Below are 1,457 nucleotides of genomic sequence, written 5' to 3'. Positions count from 1 at the left end.
TGATAGCTTATTAAAGTATGTCGCTTGGTGTCAGAAATCTAACAATTTTTGTCTCTTTCTATCTGGACAATATTTAGCAACGTTAGTTTAGCGAAGTCTACATGCGTTTAACTCAAGTCTCTTCGTTTCCCTCGAAGCCCTCTCGGCCCTGCAGTTGAGGTTTCTGCCCAACTACTTCCGGGGAAGACGGGGGCGTGATTCGTGAGTACAGCCAAGTAGATTGGCAGGTCACCAGGGCAGGCCAACGCGTGCGCATTGGGTGGTCCGCGGCCAGTGGATCATGGAGTCCCTAAGGCCTTTCTCTTCCGAGTAGCCCTCACAGCCACCCCACGGCACCATGGGTATTTTGAATTTGTGGCTCTATGAGCTCTGGCTACTACTGCTAGGTTCCAGTTTGAGCGAAAGATTTTTGCCACTCGAAGAAGACGTAGACTTTATCAATGAGTATGTGAATCTTCACAATGAGCTCCGAGGCAACGTCATTCCCCAAGGGTCTAATTTGCGCTTTATGGTGAGCCCCGCTGCCGGAACTTCCAACAACCCTTGTCATTCCGCTATCCTTAGCCTCAGAAAGCTTGGGACACTTTCTGAGGGTTGAGGATCTTGGAGAACTGCCCTTTTAGTTCGTTATGAAAAAAATACATATAAAGTTTGTAAACGTGAGATATGAAAAACACTGTCATTCTAATACATAATTACCACGATTTTGCACAGGACTGGGTCTGTGCATTTAAATATTATTTAACATGATTACTGAGATTTATGGTGCTCCTCTATAGCGCCTCTGTGAGTTGACTTCGGTGGCAGTGGTTTGGGTATCCTAAATTTTGCTCCTGAGGGTGTACTTCAGGGATCTCTCCCTGACCCTTATTTTCCTTTCCTTACTTCTCTCCCCATTTTCCCCACTTACTTCTATTGAACATCTCATCAGCTGTTCCCTTGTTTTCATAATTGTCGTTTAAAATGACTGCAAAATTCATACAGTAAATTATTATCCTTTTACCAGGTTATGATACTTCAAGAAATATCTCCCCAGACATACTGTATTTTCATTCTTTTGGATTAGTTCCTTAGAATAAATTCTAGAAAGAAGATAATTAAATTAATGTGAATGTTATTATTATTATTATTCACTTGATAGGTAAGAATTGCTTTTCTAAAGGGTTGTGCCAAATTTAGCAAATACCAGCAATGTGTAAGTGTTCCGTTTTTACCACACCTCACTGGCTTGAGCATTTTCAACCCTGTGCTAAGTTAATAAATTGTAAAATAGTACTTTATTTTAATGTTATTTTAAAAAAATTTATTGTGATTTGGGTGAAAGTTTAGAGAGCAAATTCATCTTCCATATAGCAGTTCATGTACACTTTGTCTCATGACATTGACTACAATCTCTCACAATGCAACAGCTCTCCTCCCACTTCCTCCCCATAACCACCTCTTCCCTTTGTCCTTTC

The 1,457-nt window shown here is 40.9% G+C and overlaps 1 protein-coding gene across 1 annotated transcript in view; it reads left to right on the top strand.

Annotated features, from left to right (window-relative positions):
• The first annotated feature begins 280 nt into the window (after positions 1–280).
• LOC103199388 (GLIPR1 like 2) overlaps positions 281–1,457 on the top strand; it is a 31,851-nt gene continuing 30,674 nt past the window's right edge. Inside the window, 1 exon segment of the mRNA XM_007943660.2 lies at positions 281–511. Within this exon segment, the coding sequence (XP_007941851.1) occupies positions 281–511 (231 nt within the window).

This window comes from Orycteropus afer, unplaced genomic scaffold (genome assembly GCF_000298275.1).
Source record: "Orycteropus afer afer isolate SDZICR_OR568_19922 unplaced genomic scaffold, OryAfe1.0 scaffold00111, whole genome shotgun sequence".
Taxonomy (NCBI): Eukaryota; Metazoa; Chordata; class Mammalia; order Tubulidentata; family Orycteropodidae; genus Orycteropus; species Orycteropus afer.
Note: the sequence above shows the minus strand (reverse complement) of the source record. Positions and strands in the feature narration are given on the sequence as shown.